General features: G+C 37.9%; 1 protein-coding gene across 14 annotated transcripts in view; it reads right to left on the bottom strand.

Annotated features, from left to right (window-relative positions):
• The window catches only part of ERC1 (ELKS/RAB6-interacting/CAST family member 1), a 280,579-nt gene that overhangs the window by 133,746 nt on the left and 121,164 nt on the right, over nucleotides 1–25,669 (bottom strand). For 11 of the 14 annotated variants that reach the window (XM_038153889.1, XM_038153893.1, XM_038153899.1 and 8 more), the window contains one exon: nucleotides 19,766–19,777. The exons of the other annotated variants lie outside the window; for them this stretch is intronic. In XM_038153889.1, the coding sequence (XP_038009817.1) occupies nucleotides 19,766–19,777 (12 nt within the window). The remainder of the gene's footprint in view (nucleotides 1–19,765; nucleotides 19,778–25,669) is intronic. 14 annotated transcript variants of the gene reach the window in all.

The following is a 25,669-nucleotide window of genomic DNA, read 5'->3' as shown; positions in this document are numbered from 1 at the left end:
GCAAAAGAGAGGAGCACTCAGAGTGTGGCCCAGAGCAGTTTCCATCAGCCCTGGAGCTGAGCAGCTGGGCCAGGGAACAGCGGCACCATCAAGTGCCACCACTGCCTTGGCACAAGGTCACCAGCACCGAACTCATCCTCAAGCATTACCTCCACTGTTAATCCAGCCAAAAGAAGGCTTCATTTTGGTCATTACTATTAACCTAACCTAGGAAGTTTCTGAAACAAAAGCATTATTTATTATAATTTAATTAATAAACTATTAATCAAAAGATGCACCTGTCCTCTTCTGACTTTGGGGAAGAAAACTCTTCTCTGTTCACAAACACACACACATACATATAAAACCACAGAAATCTAATAACTCATTTTGCTTTGGGTACCACTGTATCTAATGTGGAGGAAAACAGGAGGAAAACAGGAGGAGTGAAAGAAAAACTACTGAAATGTGGCCTGAATACAGAGGATTACTTAAAAGAATTAGGGAATCTGTTTCCAAAAGTAAAATAATTTCTCAAGATCTACCTGTTTTCTTGATATTTTGAGGAATTTCCTATCCCTTCTTTTTACACAAACAAGACACAACAAGTAAGAACAAACTATTTGAGAAAGTGTGCATCATTTCCTTTTCACTTGCATCTATGGACTATTTTTGATGATCCTGGCAGCTACCACTGCCTGCAGACAGGGTTTGGCCTTCCAGGGCATTAAGACACATGAAGTATTGAATCTAATTACAGACCCTTTAATCTCAGCCTCCTGACCACAGAGAACTTAAGTTTAAACTTTCAGTCCAATCAAAACAAAACAGGCTAGCTTTGCTTCCTCAGCCCTTTTCTCCATAATTATATCTGGAGTTTGGACTTTGGAATAAAAGACAGATTCTTTGGTTGCAAGATTTCCCCAAAACATCATGCAAGTAGTAGAGACGGCTCTTTAATTTACTGTTTAGAAAACAGAATGATATACCAGCTTCAGATCTGGTATGTTATCCACACAGACAGGGAAGAATGTTTCTTCTGTATTTCAGAAATACTTTTAGAACAGATCACAAACAACCCTTCTTTAATATTTTTTTCAAAACTCATAACAAAAGTACGATCAAGAACGTATCTCTTTGTGATATATTTATGTTGAAATTATGTGGCATAGAACCAGTCAATGTTATGAGCTCCTCCAAAAACACTCTGAGCTCTGAGGTTCAACTCTGAGCTCTGCTTTTTTCCAATGTAAGCCAACTGAGGCTGGGAAAATCGTGAAGACAGCAAATTTTCCTTGGTGCTAAAACAAACTCTTAGGGTGAAAAAGTGCTGATGGCCTCTGGAGACCAATAAAAAATGAAAGTTCTTTTCCGATGATGTTAAAAAAATTATTGGCATACTTAACTACCCTGTCCAAGAGTTACAGCTGACTTGAGTCAGGATGCTTTTTGAACACAACCAGTGTAATTGTTGAGTTATTCTAACCCAGTGCTGCACACTGGCAATGGGCTCATTGCCCAGTTTGAGAGCAGACTTGCTCAGTGATTAAACAACTTATTGGAAATATTATGCTGGCACCAACTCAGCTTGTACAATACACAGTTCTATCTGTCCAATAAAATAAACACAGAAAGTACAGCTAAGTCGACGCAGAAAATGAAAATATGTCAGCCCAACACATTCAATTCCATATGAGAATTTTTAGTCAACTTTTAAATTAAAATTAGAGGAATTAAGTATTTTTTTCTAAATTTGCAAAGCTACATTCACATACTGGGAAACTGATCTTCATTACTATAACCAACTAGTTATAGATAAGAGACAACAATATTAATAAAGCCCCAACCCTCTTCAAAATATGTCTGAAATAGATAATCTCCTACATGGTCCAAAATGTTTTCAAACAAAATATATATTTCAAAGAGATGGGTAATTATAAGGATATGTACTACTGACAGAGTGTGAACCAAAATCAATGACATTCTAATATATTAGGAAGATGTCTTGACACAAAGACAAGCTTTACTAAAGTTAAGTCTTGAAATTACCTAGTGCTTGTAATACTGAGATCAATCTTCATAAAATCTTCTACTAGACCAGGCTCCTCAAAGCTCCATTTAACCTGGCTTTGAATCGTGCACAAGATACAACTATCCCTCCATATCTCTGATGTCAAAAAGGAACAAAAGTTGGGCTATAAACTTTTCAAATGATACAGGTATCTGTGGCAGAAACTAGAATTTCCCCAACTGTTTAACTGTATAAATCTGAGAAGGTTACATGAAACCCCAAATCCATAAACCCAAAAAGGCTTGGAGTCATTTGATACATGAATACACATTTCATCTCATCTCAATGCCCAAATGAAAATTCTCAGTTTCACAATACCCCATGCAGATAATCATGCAAAAGATTCAGCATTTACAAGTCCACAGCCCTTTGACGTTTGCACCCTGAAAGTTCTGTGAAGCTCTGAAGACTTCATACTGTGGTTCTGTAGAGAATGCTCTTCCTTCTCTGCCAGGTAACTTTCACTCTTCAAAGCCAGTCAGAGAATCATATTTTTATATATGCAAACGATCTTTTAAAATATTTAAATACATACTTGTATTTTTAATATCAAGAGACCTCAAAAGCTTGCTTATTAGGTATCACCCCATTCACTGCTCAATAAGACAGTTCTGTTGCTATTTTAAACACTGCAGTACAACTGATGATCGTTATACAACAATTTCATCTTCACACCACCCATGAACATTGTGCAGAATTGGACCACATACTGAACTGGAACAATAAAATGAAATACAGAAAGTACGTGACTTAAGGGAGCATGCTGCAACTGGTACATTTTATGAGGAGACAGTCAAGAGGAAATTTTTTCATAATATATGTGCATAAGGAAGCTTATTAGGAAAAAAGAAACAGAAAGAAACCAACAAAGCTCTGCAACTCCCTCAGTTTGAGAGCTTCATTTTGCAAGCTTAATGTTCTTTTACCTCTTTTGAATGAATTGCACATATATAGAGCACATATCCTATCAAAGGGACAGCAAAGTTTAAAAAAAATCCTTATCTCTAAGACTATTTTTATTAAAACTGAAAAAAACTTGCATGAGATTACAGATAGCAAAAAGAGAATGAATTATGAAAATGATGGCAAGACCATAGAGGTTTAAGAATGTTTTCTAGAAAGAATGTTTTCCACTGTCTGCATGTACAGCAACAGCAAACAGCAATTTGCAACGTGCATGTGAGCTTCTCGTCACAAAATTAAGAGCTAATGAACTTCTGAAAGATACAGTGCATTAAATATTACTATAAATACACATTCCTACAGAAACATCTTTGCAAAACACGACCACAAAAGAGAGAAAGAATTCTAGTGATTCTAATTAAAGCTGGAGAGCCAGGTCACGTTCACTGAGATAAAACTTTGAAGAAGATAGCAACTGGAGCCAGCAGAAACAACAAAACTAACAAAAGCAAAAGTACCTCATCTCAGAAGATGTTTATCCTCAGAGTCACCTCAAATCAAATAATAAAAATGTTATAGTCATATATAAAAGAAGAAAAATCTAATGAGAATGTTTATGTTGAATTACAGTGAAGAATCACTCATTTTGGAAATAACAATTTATTTTGCACTTTTAATAGCAATTTTAAGATAACTATCTTTTTTTGAGTCTATCTCCTAAAACATTTTGCCCTCAAAAGTAAAAACTCTTTTCCATTATTTTGAATTTTTCTTCATTTCACAGTTTGTCATGCCAAGTACTGCTACAGACAAATGTATTAGATAAAAGGAAGCAGAATCAAATTCAGGCTTCTGATTCAAAAATACAAACTCCAAAGTCTTTCAACTAAAAACAGGCCAAGATTTTCAGAATGAAACATTTCACATCCTTTGATTTTGGGTGCCCAATTTAGTCCACGTGCCTGATGAAAAAAATCCTCTAAAATTTCCTAATCTGGACACTGAAACCAACTGTTCCTATCTATGGCTGTACCCTTTCTTTAATGAAACAAAGCTGCACCACTTTAAGAAAGCCACACCTTTCCACTTCTCTATGAAATTCTTTCGCTTCCAGTGATGAAATATAGCCCAACAACACGGGGAATGAACTCAAACAATCACAATAAGCAATAAAAAATTTCAAATGAGAAGATTTCACATTTTAAAATTATTTCCAAATAGGAACACAAATATAAACAACAGAAGACCAGTGGAGCATCAGGCATTCCTGAAAAGTGGCAAGTCACTTTGTTACCCATCAGCCACTGGGAAGACCTTTCCTCACTAAGAAGACCAATTGCTATTTTGACCAAGAGGCCATTTTATTTATAAAAGCTTTTGTGAAATTATTTTTTTCTGTACTAATGTCAATATTTTTTTCATTTTGACACTGATCTCATTATCTTTTACTGTGATGCATGTCAGCATACATACAGCTGCTAATTCTCTCCTCATATGGATTTTCATGCTATGCATTAATGTAATGTAAGCTATTATCTGCATCTGGTTATCTTTCCTGACATAATTTCAGATGCTATTCTTGCAAAATAGAAGTTGATAAAATGTTAACATGAACAAGTTAATTTGAACTTTAATATTATATTTTAACATACTTTTCCTTCACATTTACATGGCTAACACACAGCATTGTTTTTAGAACAATCCAGGTTAAGCAAGCATTTAGAATGCTTTTGAACCACCACAAAAGCTTCCCTGCAGTATAAAGTGTACACACACATGCTGTATTTCACACAATGACTCACACACCAGGAACAGACACGCAGATCTTGTGCCCTGCTATAGAAACAGCTTGTTTTACTCATCTGACTTAGGCACTCAGAAATATTTCTATGTGTCTGTCAGCCATGTGAGAAGGATTGCTGAAGCTTGAGCCTTCATTGCTGAAGCATTACCACCACCCACAGGACACTCCACTGCTGCTGCAGCTACTAATCCTGACGGACAGATGAACTTCAGATGCTTTAAAGAACCTTTAGCTCCTCAACATGACTTAAATTGATAAAATAGTCAACATGACTGAAAAAGCCTGCACTGAAAACTGGATGCAATGACCTAATATGTTATTTAGTTTTGAACTGCCAGTGTGCCTTGTGTTATGAAACATCAAGTTCTACAACACATAGTGTAGAATTATAGAATATTTCCAGTTGGCAGGCACCCATAGGGATCATTGAGTCCAGCTCCCTGATTGTTGCATGGCTACCTAGACCTAAACCACACCACTGAGAGCATTGTCAGACACTGCTTGAACTCTGCCAGGCTTGGAGCTGTGACCACTTCTCTGCTCCAGCGCCCTCATGGTGAGGAGTCTGCTCCTAATGTCCAGCCTGAACTTCCTCTGATGCAACTTCACTCCCTTTCCTCGTGTCCCATCACTGATCCCAGAGACAGATCAGCACCTACCCCTCTCCTCTGCCCTCCTTGAGGATGGTGCTATCACTGCCTAAGATCTCCAAGCACTTTGTAGTCCTAAGAGACACAGAGAAGTGTCCAAAATTTACCCCCAAAATTTCCTTTGTCACTTCTTTGTTTTTAAGGTCTGCCCCCACAGAATATTTTAGCTGGCCATATCCTTAACCATAACTTTTGAATTTAAAAGATCATGAATACAGTGATATAGCTGAGTTGTTTGGGTTTTCTTGCTGTGTTTTGTGGGTTTTTTTGTAGTTTTGGTACACAAAGAAAAATATTTGCATTCTGGGGCATACAGCAGAAGGAAACAAAGGAAAAACTCTTCCCAAAAATTTATTTTGAAAATAAGGAAAAAAAACTGTTCTGAAAGGTTTTGATTTGGCTTTCAGTTGCTCAAAACTCACTTCATCTTAGTTAGGGTTAGTCACCAAGTCATAGAGAATAATGGCAGTGTTTGGAAAGCCTAATTGCTTAACTTCACGAAAAAGCAAGTGATAAAGGGAAGATAAATAAGCAATGAAGGAAACAGGACAGACCACATCACACAGCCCCATCACCACAACTGGGTGTGTGACTGACAGCTGCCAAGGGTTGAACAAAGTTCTTCATCTCACACATTCAAAAAATTAGGATCAGGGGAATTACACACTGCTTAAGATCTGTGTGGAATTTTGTATGGCTGGGTTTGGTTTTTTAAGTGTTATCTGGGCCTTTTCCTGGGCTTTGGCTGTACATAGCAGTTCCAGCTTCTCAACTAGTTTGTCATTGCCCTCCGACATTAAAACAAGATCAAAAACGGTGCATTAAATTACTACCTAAAAGAAATAATAATTTCACTATGCTTCAGAAACTTGGTTTAATATTACCACTTCTGTTGCTCACTGCATCCAAGCTAAAAGACCAATCACCACACTTAAACTGTTCAACAGCACTCAGCTGCCTCTCCTGACTCTGAACTTCTCCCAAAACCTCTCATCATTTTGTTACACTGGTCCTTGCTGTTCTGCACCACTTATATGACAAGGTAAGGAATGCCAATGAAAATATTAGCAGATCCTGAAAATGTAACTGGGCTGCTGCATGTGAGTCAAGCTGTCCCATGGTGGCTTTAAGAGATGAGGGGTGGACTTCATTTCCTGAAGCTAGGAAACTTTGATTGCTGAAAACAAAGTGTGTGTTCAGGTCAGCACTGGAGGAGGCATGGGATGAAGGCTGTGGGAAACTTGCTTGCCCCAGATTTTAGGAACAGGAGCCCAACAGTGTCTGAATCAAGAGGTGTTAAAGTCAAGCCTTCAAGCAGATCTCAACTTTACACTGACCACTGTCTTTCTTCAGTGATAAGAATTATTTGCATGATATAATGCACATTTCCTGATGCAGTCAGCACATCAGCCAGATGGGAAGATATGAGATAGAGAAGGACACACCGTATGAATCTAGAAACTCAGTATCATAAAAAAGTGTTATCCCAACCCTCCTATAATTTAGAAACACCTTGGAAAAGAAATCTATCACCTGATTCATTAGCAATAGATGAGGCTTACCAAGTAATAAGGTGGCATATATTATTATTAATGCTACATGGAATGTTTAATGAGGGAATTAAAAAAACCAAATTTTTTAAAAAAAACCAACCAGAATTAACCAGGGTGTTCTCCAGTCACGAGACAGAAGCCCAGCTACATACAATGGCAAAGTTAAATGCTGCTGTCTGAGTATTCTCAAAAAAAAAAATAGTAAGAAAATAAAAACTGCTCCTACCAACTGGCTAAAACTGATGGATTATCAGCAGAGATTAAACAAAGTGTCTTTGTTTTAGTGCAACAAGTCCATACCAAATCAAGCCAACCAAAGGTTTGCTTTCAGACAGGGCCAAATACAATAAGATACTAGATGTTCTGGTAAACATCTATAGCACCTCATGTTTTCAATAATCTCTAACTACAGTTTTGTAGATAGAATCCTTTGCACCTATTTGTCCAGATAATATGCAGCTAAAAAAAAAAGACTAATAAAACTAATGTGCAGCTTCCCAACCACTTAAATTCTCAGCACCCATTTCCTAGGAAGCAAGTTCTGCAATGAAAATAATGAATACATTACCAAAATTTCATAACTGGTGTAAAATTTTAACTCAAACTTCAGAGATTAAATATCAAATTAATCATACATTTGATAACTATTTTTGAAAGCTGACAGCAATTGAACTAAAAAATGAAACCTTTAACCTTAAAATCTTGCAACTTTTAGTTTTGATTGTTGCTAGGAACATTAAAAACACAAACTTCAGGTGAATTCTGAAATAAACCTGTAACACAGTGGTATGGGTGTTCCTTTGTTAAGAAAAACACTAATATTTTAAGGACCTTAATAAAAGCATTCAGTCGTTCAAAAATAAGTTTGCTGTGTTGTATTTTTTTCCCTGCTTTTGTTAATTGAGCAAACAGATGCAAAGCCAAAAATGACATTTATAAAATGGCTGATTAGGCTTTGGTGTGGATTCCTTCCCCCTGCAACATGCTGGGTTAGTTGAATTTGGCCCTAACAGTGTGGGCAGAAGTCCCACAGGTGCTGTTCTCTCTACCTTTAACTCCAGCTCACAAACCAACTGCCCTGTGAACAGATCACACACAGCCAGCCACGCTCTGCTCAAGAGACCTGCACCATGTGGCTGACAAAAGTGTTGAACAGCATTTTATTGAAGTTTCAGAGGGTATTTTGTGATCTAAGCTAACACATGTCTTTTTTAACTGCAATCCCACTGGCCAGAAGACAAAACAAATCACCACACAGCAGTTGTTTTCTTTTACACGGGCAAATATTTTTTGAATTCCTTCTAGAACAACACCCAATACAAAAAACAATTAAAACCAAAACTCAAACGTAAAATTAGCCATTGCAACCAAACAAAAATTAATGTAAGGTGAAGAAAATTTTTAAATGGGGCATTTAAGAACCATGCTAGAGTAGCTTAAATATCTATATGTATGTAAACAAGCTATGAAGAAAGTCCTTTCCAAAAATTTGCAGGAATTTGAGATAACAGTTGAACATTATTATTCTGTCCTCTTGATAGCTGTATCTTAAAAAAGCAAGATATGTCTCACACATTTAAGCTGACAAATACTGAAAATCCAGTCTTCAAGCAAAAAGTACTAAACTAAGCAGTTGCTAAGGAAAAAACCAAAAGCACAATGAATGCACTAACTCTGTGCATGAGGATTTCTGAAACAAAAAGAAATATATTCACAAGAACATTCAGAGTCTTGCTCGCAGGAAAAGATGTAAGGAAGTGATGCTAGCAGGATCATTCTGAAATAATGTAAACCTGTCCATTCCATGGCTAAAAGCCTGATGATTTTACATCACTGAGATGCCCAAATAAAAATCTGATATAATTTAGCTTATCTATTTAAAAACTGTTTCCGAGAAGAATCTTTCTGAAAGACTCTCTATAGAAATGTGAACTGGAAAGTGTTTACTCTGTTAGCTACAAAGAAGTTATACAAAATCTGATCCAAAGCTGGCCATTGCCAGATATTATACTGAAGAAAGGTATACAAAAGGATGGGGCTGGTTGAAAAGCCGTGTTATCACACTCATCAAAGTGTACCTTGCTACAGCATCTCCCTCACCACGTGCTAATCCAGTCTGAGATGGGAGGGACACAGCTCTGTTCTGGGATCCACTGCTGAGACCAATTTCTGACAGCAAACACCACAGAGCTTCTCAGAATGCACGTCTGGCATATTTCTGGGTGCTTAGCAAACAGTTATTAAGAAGTATCTCCTCTTCTGAAACACATTGTGATTCCCTGGCTTTGGCAGCACATCAGGTTAGTATGAAGAGTGCCTGCTAAGGTGATTTGTTACAGACTTCCAGCTGCCTGGCACACGGGGGACAGCAGCATTATTTGTAATAAATATCCCCCACACAGGGCTGCACAGCCTATCTGAAGAGTGCAGGTGGCTTAGCCCTCCTCCTCTGATACAGCTGGAACTCTGCCTTCTCAATGTGGCACACGGGAGAACACAGCCAGGGGTATTCTGCAACTGAAGTGAACACCGCTGGGTTTCTGGAGAGCTCAGGGAGTGCTGTAAAGCAACGTGTGTGAGTCTCTAACAGCCCTGGTTAGCCATGGACAAGGCTCCTGCCTCATGCATTGGAGGAGGGATTTCTACCATTCCACAACACATGGATCTGATGCAGAACAAGTATGTCCACGAGTATTTTGAATACATACTTGAATTTTTCATATACGATGAAGGAGCACATTAAAAGAAACCTCAGGCAAAAAGATGCCCCATGTGTCAGATATCTGAAATACACTCTCACTGATGTCCTCAGAGATCAGAAGGTTGGCTAATTCAATTAGCTCTAATTTGGAGTGTGTATTCAGAAAGATACATTCTTTATCTAGGCAATTACACTACTTCAATGAACTACTTTTTATTTGGTGACCTTGAGACAAGCGAAGCAAAATTAAGATTTTACTTGAGCTGATCTCCCTTTCAGGGCAACTGCCTTGATGCAGGACATCTTCTGCCTCCCTTCAGTGAGCTAATTTTCCAAGCAATTGGGGAACACTCCCAACCATTAGGAAATATCAGCAAAAAACAGTCTTTGCTGTCAAGAAGAATATTAGTAACACAAATACAATACATTTTCTATAGATAATCTATCTTTTTATATGAATTGGAGGCTGAAAGACATAGTGTTGAAAATCGGATTCATATTGATGAGGCTACGGTCAAAATCGGATACAGAAAGACAAGAGGAGCTTTCCAGTCCCTTTCTACTTAGAAATAAAATTTCTCTGCCGCTAATTCAAGAAACAGCTATTCCAAGATGCAGAAGAAAACACACAACGCATCCCTTTCCTCTCTGGAATTTCCAAGAAATCAAACGAAATCCCTTTGAAGGTGGTGTTGGGTTCTTTCATATTGACTGCTTTCTGCTTGCACAGATTGGTGTAAGCAAGAAATTAACACTGTACACACCCTTTAAACTAATTAAAAAATTTAAGAGCCATGCTGCTTTAAATCAAACTCACTATGGCTCAAAATTAGGGTTTCCTCACAGATATTGGCAAACTAGAGGAATTCATATCTATTAAAAATGATAAAGAGATAAAAATGGATGTGGGGAAGATTACACCCATAATGGAATTCATACCTGCTCCTGCAATTTGGAATATAATGTGTTTATCCCTTCTATTTAGCTTTAGAATACTCTCACAAATGTTTGGCTTTTGCTCCTACTGTAAGGTTTTTGCACAAGTTACAATAATGTCTGAAGTTTGAAGCTCTTAAAAATAGAAGGCAGCCTCCTTCAGCTGTATTTCAGCTGTCATTTGTCCATGTGATCCAGCATCCTGAACATGGAAATGAGCAGCCAAAGGAAGCAATCTGTCAGAAACTGTGCCATGCCCCAGCTCTCTGAGCACACATCTCCACATTCTGTATTAAAATGGGAAATCTGCACTGGAAGCAGGAGATACAAGAAAGGGAAGTAGGCATGTCATGAACTAAGGAGAGAAAAACCACAGTTATTTGCATCTCTCTGTTAACTTTTTTGTAATGCCACTGCATAGTGCCTCCAAAAGTTCTGCCTGGTGCTTATGCTGTGGGGAACAGTCCCTTTGATTGGGACATAGGATCATGAAATATTTCCTTTAAGAAGAAATTACATTAAATGTTGCAGTTATATATGTGTTCTACTCCAAACACAACAGAAAAATCCATTATTTTCACATTCCAAGTCAGTGGCCACTTTTGCAATATAAAGTGTCATTTTGCAGTGCCCTACTAAAGTTTTGACAATCAATTTCATTTAATGCTTTCTCCTGTTTTTTGGCCATAAAGTAAATGATGAAAAAGGAAAAAAAATTGCATAAGAGGAGCAAATGCTAAAGGACAACACAATTCACACTGATTTGAGGTATCAATCCTATAAAATATGCTGACATCTTAAATACTGAAAATATGTTTGCTGTCATGTATTTTACATATATTGCTAGGAGTTAGTAATTAAAAAAACCTATTTCTGAGCTATTTATTTCTAACTGAAATTGCTAACATACTCTGCTGATTGATTTGTGAAAGTGAAAAATTACACACTGAAAAGTGAAATGAATGTATCTAGTGGTTGATTTTAAGTTAACAACATTAATAAATTTGGAACAATCACATGAGAATTCAGGGGCATCCTACAAAACCAAGAATCCTACCACCTGACAACTAGGAATACACTTGTTTTATTTAAAACACTGCAGACTCAAGGAGCTAAAGTGAAAATACAATGCAGACTATTACAGAGTAAGGCAAGCTTAGGGAATGATCCAGGGATGAACACAAGAGTGGTGCTGCCAAAAGAAGAATGTGTTTTCAAAGGTACAGCATCCCCACTGTAGGAAGAATCCTTTCCCTTACAGATACTTGTGGGGTGAAGTTGCATTATGTCACCTCTCTTTTAATTCCTAGCATGTGGGACTTTGCATCAAACATGTCATGAACAGCTCAGAACACTAAAAAACCTAGGGCTGAGCAATACAGGAGAGGAGGAACTAGAAGGAAAGCAGCCTCACTTTTCTGCTGGGTCGGCACCTTTTGCTTTCTTTGTCAAGGCTGGTCCTGAGCACTCCAGCGTGGCAACTGCCACTTGCTGGCAGCTGTAATTTCTAGGATGAAATGAGGCTTTTGTGCATTTACAGAGAGCATTTTGCAACTCAGGTTTGTAATTCTTGGTCACTTTTGGTTTTGTATAAAAAGAATTAAGTTACCTGTAATGGTAAAGTTCATTCCAAAGTGCTTGAAGGAAGGAGATGGAACTGAATCATTCCATCCCCACTGCCACCCCAAAACTACCAACATGCTTGATCCCAATTTCTATCAAATCTGTTCAGTATTGTAAACAGACACATAGGAATGTTCCATGTAAAAGCACTTTACATTGGTAGGAGTGTGCTGGGTCACTAAAGAGAGAGGAGGCACTTTACCCCTTGGAGATGGGAGTTAATTACTCAGCCATGAACAGAAAGTGACAACTGGAAATATTCTGTTCTCTAAGGAAGTGAAAAAAATCCATTTCTTTTAATTAAGAAGAATGGCCTATCTGCTGGATAAGCAGGAAATTAAGTAAGTTACTGAGAGCTTGATTAAATCTCTCTGAATTGCCTGGGGTACTTCAAGAAGACTATCTAGAAAAGCTGACATGTTCCAGTATGAAAGGGCCCTCTATTGTTTGCAGATGAAGAAAACATTATGCAGAAGGAGGGAATACTTGAATACACTACGCTGCAAGAACAATGAAATGGAAGAGAGCCATAGAAGAGAAAGGGAAAGGGGGAAAAAAAGCTTTCTAATTTAATTTTAGTCTAAGAATGTTAAGCATGTTTTAATCTTGCAGTATCTCTAATAGCCTACTTGGGATTTCACGGACAAGAAATTTTGTTTTCATTTTGCAGTAAAGTGATTAGGAATGATTTCCAATTAACTGACTGATAGCAACAGAAATGTTCACTGAATCTATAAACTGTATGACTGTAATAAATATCTCTGCTTATCTAACATATTTTTCATGCAAAAGATGAGGAATTATTTGCAGAGATGATGCATAGGCCTGTTAGAGAAGCTGCTTTCACAGGAATGAGGATGGAAAACATGAGCTAAGTGAGCAGTGAAGTAATGCTCTCAATTGATAAGTGAAGCAGTGAAAGGCACATCCAAAACACGAGGGCTCAAAGGCTCTCATCTGAGGCACACCTTGTGTGCAGGTCAGCAATGGAACTTGAACTTCACAAGCAACACAAGAACAAAAGGTTCCAGTTCAGGCACTGGCACAGACTCAACATGTGACCAGTGATTTCCCAGGCAGCTGAAAATCTCACAGCAGAAAAATGCTGCCTCAACAAACGAGCTGAGAAGAAAATACAGGGTCATCTATGCTCTATTTTATTTGCCCAGAGCCTGAGCAAGATGAAGGATGTGATAAAAAGGGATGTGAAAACTGCAAAGGGAAGATGGTTCTTTCAGCCCAAATGATGAGACATAAGAGCAAACCTGGGAACTACAGAGGCAAAACAGTGAATCCCCTCCCTGTACTGTCCGAGTCAGCTCTCACCAGCAAGAAAAGCTTACAGAGAACATACAAAAATCTGTGAAACAGAAATCCCAAATTTATCTTCTCTGATTCTATTCACAGCAATAAAGTTTGAGAGTATCTGTGTTTAGGGATGGGGTAGAAGGGGAGAGCTGTGTTAGAAATCATGAAATAAAGATGTCTGAGTAAACGACTAGACAAACCTACTAAGACCACTCTGACTTACATCACACTGATACTATATTCCAGAAAGCAGCAACTCTTTTCAAAACTGTTTAAAAACTCAGAATACATATAGAATTTTGCAAGAAATAAAAGTGTAGTGGACCCTGCTCCACCCCACCCCCACATTTTTTCTTCTTTCTTTTCTTACCGCTGTACAATGGTATGAAATAACAAGAGCATTCTTGTTTACCCTGTTCTATCAGATCACTGTTACATATAAATTCTTACCAAAACCACACAAAAACTGTAGAGCTTAGCCAAGAATACAGGTTAACTTCCCATAGAAAGTCAGAATCATGGAGCAATTCTGTTTGCAGGGATGTCTGAAGGCCAGCTGGTTCAATACCATGCTCAAAACAAGGCTAAGTCAGAGCAGGTTGCTCCTTGCTTTGTTCAGATGAGTTTTGTTTATCTCCACTGCTGAGGACTCCACAGCCTCCCTGGGCATTGGATCAGTGCCCCACTGATCACTGCTCTCCTGTCAATTATCTCAACAGGACTTATATTGAAACAAGCTGCAGTTTGGGTCTGCTGCCTTTTACTGAACATGCCAGAGAAAAGTCTCACTCTATCTTCTCTAGAAATTCTGGAGGTATATTTTGTCTCACCATCCACATCACTAAAAAGACACTGAACACTGCTGAGCCAGCCATCTCATCACTGAATCAATCAGGTTGGTCAGGCATGATTTGCCCTCGTAAATCCCATCCTAGCTGTTCCCTATCACCTTCTTTTCCTTCAGGTTCTTGGAGATGACTTTGAGGAGGATGTGCTCCAAGAACTTACCAACACATGAAGTTACACTGACTGGCCTGCAAACCCCCAGATCCTCCCTCTCATCCTTCCTGAAGATGGGTGTGATGATTGCCAGTCAAGGGGAACCTTCCCTGACAGGCACCAGCTTTTGAAGATGATAGAAAGAGCCCTTGCTATGGCATCAGATGGCTCCCTCAGCAACCTGGTGTTGATGTGATCCACCTCCATCAACCTGCATAATTCTAATTTGTTTAAATGGCCTGAAACTCAGTCTAACAATCCTGTGGGTAATGATTCACTCCTGCACACTTTACCATTATGGTCAGGGATCTGAAAGAAGTCCCTACCAAAAAAAAAGGAGAAAAAGCAGCCACAGAGCTGCTCATCTTTTTCAGCAACTTTTTAAAAAGTCTTGCCCGACTGCATCCTCTGTAAATATCATATTATTGCTGAGTGCAGGGCCTATTAAAGCTTACGGTACTGTCACTTCTGGAACTGTTTGCACCAAGACTGTTTCACCATAGATGCACACATTCACTGCCCGGCTTTTAGAATTGTAACAGAAATAAAAATCTAGCCATTTGGGGGGATAAAATTTTGCACAGAAGCTAGCCATTAAAGAGGAAATATAAACTTCAGATTTTATTCCTTAGACTAAATGTGACGTGACACACATGGGTCAGTCAAAATGTTTAATGTTGCGTGATGTTTGAGTGATCATTTCATTTAATCTTCTGATGATGACATGCTATGTAATTTGTTAGCTTTGGGATACAGGAAGATAAAGACACATTTGAAAATTTCTTCTAAAAATAATGTTGTCTTTCGATGATTCAACTAATATGGTAAAACCCCCACCCTTCTGTTATATGTGAAAAAGGGGAATTGTGAAGGATTTCTCTCTCAGAGCATTTGACTGAGACCTCCCCAAACTTCACAGCATACTGTAACACACAAAAATCCTCCCTAGTGCTATGTCACTTGTCTTTCCAAAGCTACCTCAGTTAAAAATCCCATCGAAAACCTGCATGCTTTGTGAATATGTGTGCTGAAAAACAAAGGAATAACACAAAGAGAAAAACAGCTCATTTTTTTCACATAATAAATTAATTTCAGCAGGTAGTAGGAAATGAATCAGATCATGTGAGACTGCAGAAAAGTGAGAATTCTGAGATGATGAACAGCTGTGCATAATTTTGCTTAATTAAGATGAAGTCAAATGAGGCAAGAAAAGAGGACCTTTGACAGAAAAGGCAGCGATTCCACTTCCCACAGAGGAGGAAAGCTCTGCTAATCGCTACACCTAAAGCAAATTTGAAAGGCTATGCCCGTGACTTCTTTTAAGGAAAACCACAGTTCTATTTTGTGACCTACATTTCCTTCATTTTTTCCCTTCCCCACTATCATCTCTAAGATGCCATATTTCTCCTCACTCACAAGGATCAGATAACTCTTAAAAAAAGAGCACTTCTTAGTGTAAATAATTCCAAAGCCATTTTTGCTCTAAGTAGAACTACAGGAAACATATATTGAATAAAAAACAACTACTACAGTTTGCTGTTTTGTGGAGACAGCCAAGGAAATTTAAATGGAAACTTCTTTGAAGATAACGTTGCTGTCTCTGCTGAGCTAAAACCACTGCTAACTCAACAGGCTTCAAATTTTCATCGCTTCCTGACATGGTTAATGACCAACATTATGGCAGAGTGAAGAGACAGAGTCTTCTGAAGGTATAAAACTAAAGAGCCAGCCACACTTGCAGTAAAATTTCTCCTGAGTGCCCTGGCATGCTGTCAGTGCTCAGATCCACAGCTACCTGGAGGTCCAGCAGATGAGTCAGTGTGCAAAGGCATTTCCAGCACAGTGAAAAGCCCACAGGTACCACAGACTATATGCCTGCCACTAAGTACTCTGCTGTTTTGGTTTGGCTTTTTAAAAGAATTATTGAATAGCACCCTGAGTTTCCTGTACTCTGAACATTTTATGCAGTATTATCTGCTATTTTCTTATAGAAGGATGACATTTTAAATATTTCCTCAGTGGTTAGACATGTTCAGTTTAATATATGTTTAGGACTCTGGAAGAAGGACTGAAATAATCCCCTCAGATTTAGTATTTTGTTTTTACTTTGATTTTATAAGGCTACACTTGAGTTGCTACACTGACATTTAATTTTACATGGATACACTCTTAGCAGACTTTTACCTGGATTCATGCCATCAGCCTGTACTCATCTAATCACCAAGCCACCTCGCTCGTGGAAAGAAGGTTTACAGTATTTCATTATTACCTCCTTAAGCATCAAATTCTCTTTGGTATAGCAAAAAAACCTGGAAAACTTTCTTCTAAGAAGTGGATTACTTGCTTTAAAATATGACAGATAGTACAATACATTATGTGATCTAAACTAGCAGAAAATCTGACAGTAGAAAGCAGAGTACTACAAGACAAGCCTTCTGTGGGATATCTCCTGTCCAGTTAAGCTGTTTCTTACCTGGTTTGAGGCTGGAAATCTTATTTCTGCATTATCAATATTGCTCATTCTTCCCTTGGAAAATCTGCAGTTGCTTGCTGTAACACCTGATTGCCTTTTTATCTTTATCTGTCTCAACTTTCATGACACATATTCAAAAGAACAGCTTAGAAGAACTGAAGCATATGAATTTATGGTATTTTTTCTATTTTTTTTCACTGCTGCAGGTAATGACATCAGTATAGTGTTATTTGGCTTATTACTCTTGAACTCAGCCAGCATTGGGGAGTTCTTTATGTGAAGCTGTCATCAGCAGAGATGCTTAGCAAAAAAACTTCTTACAGAAAACTGCTCTAATCCTCATGCTTTCCAAGACAATTTTATTTACTATGAATCAGCATGACACCCACTCCAGATCCTTAAGACTTCTGAGCAGTAAATGCATGTCACACCAGCAACAGTGATGTGGATTACATGGTTCTATTCTGATTCACTGAGTTTGTCAACAATAGAGAGATGATGAAAATCTAATGGACAGATCAGAAAATGCAGAGGTATTGATGACTGTAAGTAAAGCTGTTCTAGATGAGAACAGAAATAATCAGAAGATTTCTTCCTGCTAGAAGACAGACATACCTAACACATTTTTCACATATTGGGTTCTTTTCCAGGAGACATGTTTGCTTTGATGACTGAAAAAACTGCTTTAGATCATTCAGAGAAAAGTAAAGTTATGCCTCCTATAGTAGCTTCCAAGGTAGAATGTTACTTCACAGAACAGCTATTTCTTCATATGTAGCAGTTAATGGTAATTAGGTAAACTCTGAAATGCTTAGGAAAGAAACTGGTGTACTTCAACCACTGTAATTTTCCTGTTTGCCCTGAGGAGAATCTTTTTATTTTGTTTCTGGCCAGCAGAGATGTTGTAGTTCCAAGAGCAGTCATTCCACCTATTTCCTTCCACTCTTGAGTTACTTTAACAAATAAATGAAAAACTCAGCAACTAACCACAATAATTTTAAAAATGGAAAAAAAGTAATCCAAAATTATCAATAAACCAACTAAGAAACCGTGAGGACAGAATGGGCAATCTCTTTAACATCTTAGAAAATTCCTCCAAGTTCCTAGTCCTAACACTTGGTAACCTCAAATCACAGCCATATCTTCTCCAGTCAAATTTTACAGTATGCTCTAAATGTGACAAATAAAAGCTATGATTACCTTGCCTGCGAAAAGATCACTCCAGGTCTTAGAAAGACCACAACCAAACAGCACCCTAAAATTGCTTCCCCTCTTATCATTAATTCTGGCATAGGCACAGGTATTGATAAAACCCTATAGCCACATGGATTGAAGTCAAAGCAGCTTTGACAGCTGAATTCCATAGCATCTAGGGCTTCATCAGCCAAAGCACACCAAGCTCCACTCGTGGTGGTAACAGGCAAACACAGACTGGACCACAGAGTCCTGCTCATGCAGCAAAAGGCAGAGAGGTTATTTCAGAGGAGAACGTTCACAGGGTAGGAAAAGCTTCCTGGCAGTTACATTTTTTGGGACATGAAGGGGGTCATTCAAGGCCAGACCTCCTCTCCCCAGTAATTACAAGTATGCCAGCATGACACACTGAGCACGGAAGGTATTGATGGATGACAACAACATGATTAACTTCCAATCTTTTTCCAGTTTGTGGGAGGAAGAAAAACACGCACCCGAGGCCACAAGTGCAGAGCCTGTGCCAAACCAAGGTCACGATGCTGACACAATTTAAAGGCGTCAGCAGCATCACAGCACTGGGGGATTCCAGCCACCACCACATTTTTCAGTGCTAGCCATGAACAGCAAAGTTGGATATTGGTGAATAACTCAGAATTTTAGTCATTAAGTAGTGGCTTTCTGGGCAAAGACACTGCCTGAAACAATTATGATCATTCCTACAGGAGTCACAGACAGTTTCTACCAGTAGAATTTATCAGCACAGACTAAAATCCAACATGGTTGCAGAGCTTTCAAAGACAAATGAGAGTCATTAGGTAATGTACTCTTAATTGTATTATTTGGACCACAGATGTTTGCTCTGAGCTACTCTACTGAAATCCCAAAATCTAAGGTTAGCAACTGCTTTTAAAATACAAAAACAGAAAAAATGAGCCATGACTAAAAGATTCCAAACATATTGTCTCTTAGTAGGCTTTCTTCAGTGGTTTATCACTGTGTTTTCAACAAATTCATCTTCCTGCTGGTTCACCTCTCTTTAGCCCTCAGCCCTTGGTTCTTTCTGACAGCACAGCACATTCAAGCTGCACCAAAACTAGTTCTGCAACATCCCTGTAAGGTTTCAGGCACAGATGCAATGATAAAGGTCCAGCAGTTAAAGTTTGTACAACCAGTATTTCAAAGGAACCACTTTTGCACTCCACAGCATGTGTACGTATCGTGGAACATGGCTAATGGCCAATCTCCTCTTCTTAAAGTAACAGATAAAACCAGTAATATTTAAACTGTCTTGCTTCAGCTTCCTGTTCCTGGAGTTTTTTTCCTTTAAAACCTTCATTGGTTAGTCTTCCCCCTCCTTCCCAGTGCAGAACAGCATTGATTTACAATGGTTTGATACAAATTCTTTCCTTCTAAACATGCACCCTTATTCAACCCATCCTCCTACATAGACTTAACCAAATCTCTGATCTTTTATTTTGCAATCATGTAATTTGATGAGCAATCTTCTGTAAGATCTCAATTTTAGCTGAATAGACAGTCTTATAAACACCCTTTTAAAAGCAGATACTGACCTTGAGGTGAGGCTGAAGGAAGCAGCAAATCCAGGAAGGAGATGCGAAAGAGAAAGAGTTAGAGTTTGTGAAAACAGAGTCCAGAGATAAAGCAGTTCAAGAATAAAGGACAAAACAAGCAGATATAAATCAGGTAATGACACACAGACACACAATCATTCACAAACACAGAGCTGCATGTTTTATAGACATCTAATTAAAAAAAACCAAAAAACCAAACAAAAATCAAGAAAGAGAAAGAAAAGAAAAAAAGGACCTTTAGATTAGATTACACCATTTCAATCAGAGGCAACTTTCTGTAGAGAAAATAGTCTCCAATACGTAACAGCTCTTGGAAAAAGAAAATAAGCCATCTTACAAGAAATCTCTGGATTTACGTCACATCATTAGCAAGTACCCTTCTTCCAGAATTCTAATGAGCATTTTGAAAATACAGAGTTTGACTATCTGAGATGAAACCTCATGTTTCCTTTATGACATCTTCTAAGGGCTTATTTTCTCTCCATGAGTAAGACATGCAAATTTTTCAGTTTTCCTGCAGATGATCCCAACTTGTCTACAGGGACTAAATAGAAAGGAAAAAAAACCACAACCACTGAGTAAAGTCCTCAACACCTGAAGATTTGTCAAAGCTAAAAGCTCATCTTTCTTAATTTTGACATTGAAGTCACCCCTTCCAAAGAGAAACAAAAAAAGCAGCTGCCTCTTCTTCCTGCCACATAATTCTCCTGTATAAGGTGCAATCTAAGAACAATAATGACCAAACAGGTATTTTTTTGACAGTTCTCTCCAACATTGCTCAACAGCAGAACTGACCAAGACAAAATGCTGGAGTCCCCTGTATTACATGAGGTCCCATAGGTCCATTATTGCTTTTTTTTTTTCAAAATGTCTCCAGTATCTTTCATAGGCATCTGCTATCAATTTCACTGATAACAGCAAGGTAAGTCCAAGAAACCATAAATATAGGTATTTTCAAACTGATTTTAAATTTGATGATTTTCAGTCAATAGAAGAGAGGCAAAGGAAATGTCCTTCTGTCCAAAGTTGCAATTTGGCTTTGACAACATTTGTTGTACTTCTCCCATGGCAAAATTTCACTCTAAAAAGGCAGGATACGGGCTGAATAAAAATATTTCTATAGGACAGGCTAGCTGCTACATTCTTTATTACTCTTGGTATATGGAGGCATGTAAATAAAATTTGAAGTCTTTATTTATGGCATAAATTTCACTATTAACCATGCTGGGTACTGAATTTGTACAAGCAGCTGTTATTGGTCTGTAACAGATTAACTAAGGCAAAAGTACTTTTCTTTGGCTTCTCAACCAACATTTTTCAAATCAAGCTCTTCAAGGACAGCTGTTGTAAAGGCTGTATTATTTGGGGATCTGGGGAAAGATGAGACTTGTAAAGTGCCAAATACCACATCTCAGTGTTTGATCTTGGAGTAACTTGAAATGTTCCAAAAGCCTTGGTTAATTCATACTGAAAAACACGTAAGTAACAATTCTGACTGAAATCCAAGACTACAAACGAATTTAACAAAAGGGAACAAAAATGTGAAAATAAACAGCTGGGTAAATATGGGAATAAATACAGTAAGGTGAAAAATTTAAGATCCTCCTTTTGTGTTTCAGGGATCCTTTGGTTGTGTTGTAATGATGTGATATTGTTTCTTCAGTTTAACAGTGAAAAACATACAGGCTACAACTCAGAACAGCCCAGTGGAATTTAAATGAACCATACAGTTCTTCCAACTGCTATTAAAGGCAGCATCTTTTGTTGGCACAGGATGAAGGCAAAACAGTATGTACAACACTATGCTGAGGTCACTTGCAATTTTCTGTGTGCTACAGAAGTATTATTTAACCAGCTGTATGGGTTTTAAACAGAAAATAATTATTGTTACATCTCAATTTTTTAATGAAATAATTATTTCTTCCAAAGAAAAATACATTTTCTGTCATTGCTAGCCCCTTTTCCGAGTTTTTGTTATAGAGGCACAAAATATTTTTTAGAAGTGTGGATTTTTGGAATAATCATAATATTTATCTGAACAAAAATAAGGACTATGTCTGAAAGCACATTAAAATTAGGAAAAAAAATCTGTAAGTGTGCTGTCACTCAAATTAAAACCAAGGCAGACACCTGAAACTGTCAGCTATTGGGAAGTAAATGGAGATCTGCCATGGACTGGAGCTGAAGCCTCAGCTCATGGGCTCTATCAGTGAAATTGAACAGAGGAGCACAGCAAGCATCTGCCCCAGGCAGCAGCCCCAAGCAAGCAGGATCAGATACATACCGAGACATACTCATTACAGAGCAAAATCACGAGTTTCAGTTTGCACGCTTTCCCTTCAAGCAAGGACACACACTTGTAGCATTCCTTACAAGATCCAGCAGCAGCGCTCCTGCCCAGCCCCATTAACTGTGTGCTCCGATGCAACAGTCACACGGGGAGACAAGACAATTGTGATGCCAACTGGCAGCCCCAGAGAAACCCACTTTCTTTTAAAACACCATCCTGTTAATTTTAAAGGTAGAGCTGACTTTAATCTGATCACTGGGTGCAGATCAAAAAAAAAATGAGATGTGAACGCTTAAGCATTTTAATTAAGTAATCTGTATTTTAAAAGCTGTTGGTTATGCCAGCTACAATTTTTTGCACATGCTTGTGTATTATAGGGATGGAATGAGCCTGCAACATTTGTCTCAGATGTACTTAGGATGTAGTTTATGTAACGATTTTCAGTCAACCTTTGAATTCCCTTGTTTGACAGTGAGTGATTGTGTATATTTATTACTCTGTCATTCCTTCAAAGCAGTCTGACAGTCTGAACAATAGGCATTTGATCTTCCTTGTGTCTGTCAAAGCAGAAAGGCTATTTATGTTTACCCATTTGACATGTTTTTGATGAAAAGAATGATGGCTGGTCTTTTCCTTTTTCCTAGGTTGGTATTTAGAGGGATAGGGAAGAGAGAGAGGCAGAGACAGAAGGTTGGTGTGCACATCCATGCACTCATGTATGCATGGATCTAAGAGCACAAACCCAGCCACGGATGGCCACAATGGAGCACTAAAATTACTATTTCACTGAATTACTGGCAATTATTGCATATTCCTCTTGTTCTTTCTGTACTCCAAGACAACGCTGGGATCTGACACTTCTATTTTTACTGTATCAGTTCTATAAAAGACAGTTTTTGGGGTTTTTTTAAACTCTTTTCACTCCCATATTGCTCAAAGATATTGACTGAAACAAAGCTACAAAACAACTTCTGAAAAGATGCAGTAAAGGCAGGTAACAACAAAACTGATGTGCAAACTTGGCTCATTATTTATGTGATGCTCTTTCTCCTCATGATTATAATTACTTGAATTATATCACTGCTCTTACACTCTACTAATCTAACAGCTGGATTAGGAGATATCTGCTAAATAAAATCCATTATTGCTGCAATATAAGGCAGATGACAACTCCTTTACTCATTACAGATAACAGGCATGAGAGGGAGTGCTTGAAAACCACCTTGATTTAATGATAAAAACAAGCAGGACTTCAGCACTACAGAACATTTGGCAGGAAAAGAAGCCTTCAAAAAAGTTCACATTTGGTGCTTCTCATTACTGGTGCTTCCCTAGCACAGGGTCCTTCCTGGAGGATCCAAGGTTGGATCTTTAGACTCAGATTAGCAGACAAACCATGCTTTCAGCTGAACTTAGCAAAGGAGCTGGTCCACACTCAGTTCTGTGGACACGAACCACTCTGCTGAGCAGTGCCAGTCCTGCCTGCTGGAACATGGCTATAACACCAGCTTGGATGGGTCACTGAGGGGATAACACAGAGAGATCATTCAGCCAGGGCCTGCACCAGCCCTGACCTCTCACCATGTCAGGGGCTGCACTGATTGGGGTTCTTTGATTTTGTGTTTTAGAACAGCTGTTTCTGCAATATCACAAAGTTTCAGTTTCTCCCAAAACACAGGAAGGGGGAAAGAATGGGAAATAAAGGACAGCTAAATAAAGAACAAATTGAAGAAGGATATCCCATTATATGAAAAAGGTGAGGATGGATTGAGGAGTCACTGTAAAATCACTGTGATAGGGTTTTTTATCTGCTCTGTACAGATGGATTTGCAATTACTGGCAGTGTCCCTGTGTCTTTCTTTTCCTTGCTTAGATGTAGGTATCAAAAGTGATTAGTGAGTCTGAGTGCTGCTCTTAAGGCACTTTAACAAAGCTTGACTTCCAGAGGGCAGACACTTTCTGAAAACCAGCATACTTCCAAATGTCTTAAGTTAAATATCTGTAACCAAATGTGCCTACATCTTTTATTCTTATCTGTTTAAAGAAGTTATGTTGACATGAAATGTTTTTTGTTTTCCTCCTGTGAAACTTGACACAGGACTTCAAGTGTAATGCTGATCTTGTATGAAGATAAAGCAAGACTGAGAAGAAAGAAATTACTTCTCCCTTTCCTAGCCTGGAAATGATGAAAATCTTAATATTCAACAGATCCGTGTGCTCAGAGGTGGAGCTGGACTAACTATGGGCCTGAACACTTCTTTCCATTACAAAACCCAGTTCTCAGTTGCTTGCCAAATATTAAAAAGTTGTGCTGCTATTTCCCAAGACAGGTTCAACCTAACCAGGGATTTTTATGGAAAATTTCAGCTGTGTCCTTCACAAAAGGCAGCATTTTTATGGAAAAATTTTGTTCATATATGGTTAAAGAGTGTATCATTTCACCAAAAAAATGTGAATTAAAATTATAAGGCAATCTTAATTTCAGAATATCCTAAGTTTTGAGTGATTTACCTTAGAATTTTAATGTTCACTTAAGCTACAGCTTTTTGAGGGAAGTGGATAAAAAACACAACAACAACAATAGATTCTGCCTTGTAATAATACCATGCAACAATAAGATAAATATATTTGCTTTTATGTTTTATGGCAACAAAATGGATTGAAATAATATTTTAAGATAATATTTAATTGTTTCAGGTTTTCCAACACCTGAATCAGAGTTCAACTTATTTTTGGAGAACTATAATCAGTTAAGACATATACAGAATTATAGCCACACATTCTCTCAAGGTTAACTTTAATGGTGATGATTATGACTTTATAAACACCTTTCTTTAATTTGACACCATATCTTTCACTTTAAATTATTTATATGTCTTGATGTGGTTCTTGCTTAGGAATGCTCTAAAAAGCTATTTAAAAATTCACAGAAACAACAAACTTGAAAACCAAAGACAATTATTCCAAGGTATGAGTAGCAGTTTGAAAATAAGTATTTCAGCTTCAAACTGTTGACTTAAGCTTAGGGCATAATTTACTAGTACAGTTTCCTTTACACTATTCTAGGAAACTGTAAAGTTGATGGAAAATACAGCTAATTTCTCTCTCCATCTATCCTTCATAGAGTATTACACAAACATATCTGTCTTAAAGACAGACAAAATAAGATACTGCATTCTACTGTCCACATTTTTCAGCACTCTTTTGAGATCCCCCAATGTTTTTTAATCTTTTATTTACTGTTGGGAAGAAATATTTAAGATGAGGAGTATACCTTTTGGCTGCTACAAATCAAAAGTTGGAAGGTTTCTTCTTCAAAAGGGCATCCTTAAATTCTTTTCAGGAAAACTCTCCAAATTCTCTTTCTTAAAATAGTCACTAATTCCAGCTGTCCTTAACAGGACTGCTGGTATTCCACAGCTGACTCCTGTCTTCCTTTATTCCCAAAGCAAAATTTCCTTCAGGAAAAAAAACCAAGCCTTGTGTCCTTGCAAGAGCTACCCATCTTATATAGTGAGCATGCCAAATGAAAATCAATTTTAAGCCTACAACTGGAAATAGCACTTCCATATATATTCACTCAGTGCTCACTT

The sequence above is a fragment of the Motacilla alba genome, chromosome 1A (assembly GCF_015832195.1).
Source record: "Motacilla alba alba isolate MOTALB_02 chromosome 1A, Motacilla_alba_V1.0_pri, whole genome shotgun sequence".
NCBI lineage: Eukaryota > Metazoa > Chordata > Aves > Passeriformes > Motacillidae > Motacilla > Motacilla alba.
Note: the sequence above shows the minus strand (reverse complement) of the source record. Positions and strands in the feature narration are given on the sequence as shown.